The following is a 1,669-nucleotide window of genomic DNA, read 5'->3' as shown; positions in this document are numbered from 1 at the left end:
TTTTAACTGAAACTGATGTATGGACTGAGACTAAAATTGAGAATTAAATCAACTAAAAAATAACCACAAAACAGAAGGTCTTAATAAGAACATTTCTAAGCATGTTAGCATTTAACTTTTGAGGCAATAACTTTGCAATGATGTTTTGAGAACTGTTTACTCTTTCATATTTGAAACATTTAGTGTTGCTGCTGGCATTGAAGTGAATGTCTTGGGTTTCAAAATTTATATAGAAACCATTTGAATTTACTACTTTGAAAATTAACATTGTATGTTTAAGGGATGTAAGGGGAGATAATGTTTATTTGGTGTATTTTGCAGAACTGTCCTTGATGACAAATATTTCACAAATCGAATATCCTGGACTGATTAACTAATTATACATAATGTTCATAATGTTCAAAATGTTCTGTGTCTAAACTGACAGATACACTATATGACTTATGTGGAACACATAAGGGGATTTTTTGGTTGAGTCCTCTATAATGTAGACATACTGTAAGTAGAGAACTTCATGACTGCTGTTTTGGTCAAAGAAAGATCTATGAAAATTTCAAAGACATTTAATTTATTTACAGTACAAGCAGGTAAAGAATGGCTAAAAGTCAGTGACCCTTCTGAAAGAGCCAACAATGGCGCTGGTGGCACACCAGTCACGGTATCTCCTGTACTCCCCAGTCTTCATGAAGTACTGTCTGCCCCTGAAGTTTGGGTACTCATAAAAGATCCAGAAGCCGTTCATCACGTTACAGGAGTAGACATGGCGGTGGTGGAAGCGGTCAGACACACAGGGGCAGTCGTCCATGAACTCCATCACGTGGCCGCCGAAGTCGGCCTTCTCATAGATGCGCATCCTGTAGGATCCCCTGTACTGTTGGCATATGACAGAACAGCAATTACTGGAATTGTGCAGATGGTTACCTAAAGTACAATTACACCATCAGTCAGTCAGAATATATGCTATTTTGCTTACAGCAGACAGTGTAAGACCATGCACAGGTCCTTACCATAGGAATGATTCTGCAAGATCGAATACAGCTACTGAAGCCCATCCACCTCTGGTAGTCTGGGTACTCCCCCCTTCTTATGAAGTACTGGTGCCCCATGTAGTTGGGGCGTTCATATATCATGAAGCAGCCGCTCTCCACCTTGATGGAGTTGCAGCGGCTGAAGTAAGAGTGCAGGTCTGTGCAGTCATTACCGCACTCATAACTACGACCTTGAAAGTTTCTGTCCTCGTAAAAGATAATCTGCAAAGTCCACCAAACGGGGGAGAATCAGGGATAAGTAGAGTCCAGGAGGAAAAGTTACAAAATCTCAGAGGAAATGACAGTGGGATGCAATTGGTTGTGGTCTGCAGTATTCTGTAAATGCCACTACGTGGTGGTAAAAATAAACCTACCTTACCCATGGTCTCCGTTGGAGAGATTCCACATGTTTTCCAAGCTTTTTATACCACCACTTCACAAACAAAGCATTGTTATTCAAATGAACACATAGTTATAATTCAGGGTACTGGCACATGTTGACCTTTTTGTTAGAGCACAATATTGGTTCAGAAATATGGACTTGTATTTGAAACAGGATAAATAATTACTGGTTTGGTGTTTTGACATGCATGGACAAAGGAAAGGGCTAGTATGGTATCCACATGTCCTCAGCACAATGG

General features: G+C 40.0%; 1 protein-coding gene across 1 annotated transcript; it reads right to left on the bottom strand.

Annotated features, from left to right (window-relative positions):
• Window positions 1–598: 598 nt before the first annotated feature.
• LOC308365201 (gamma-crystallin M2-like) lies at window positions 599–1,106 on the bottom strand (the record flags this gene model as incomplete). The annotated part of the gene is made up of 2 exons (XM_080838556.1): window positions 599–871; window positions 1,008–1,106. 2 exons carry the CDS (start codon window positions 1,104–1,106, stop codon window positions 599–601), a joined length of 372 nt encoding a protein of 123 aa, XP_080694682.1.
• Between the last annotated feature and the right edge of the window lie 563 nt (window positions 1,107–1,669).

This window comes from Sprattus sprattus, assembly GCF_963457725.1.
Source record: "Sprattus sprattus genome assembly, chromosome: 5".
Lineage (NCBI taxonomy): Eukaryota > Metazoa > Chordata > Actinopteri > Clupeiformes > Clupeidae > Sprattus > Sprattus sprattus.
This window is presented reverse-complemented; position numbering and strand designations above follow the sequence as displayed.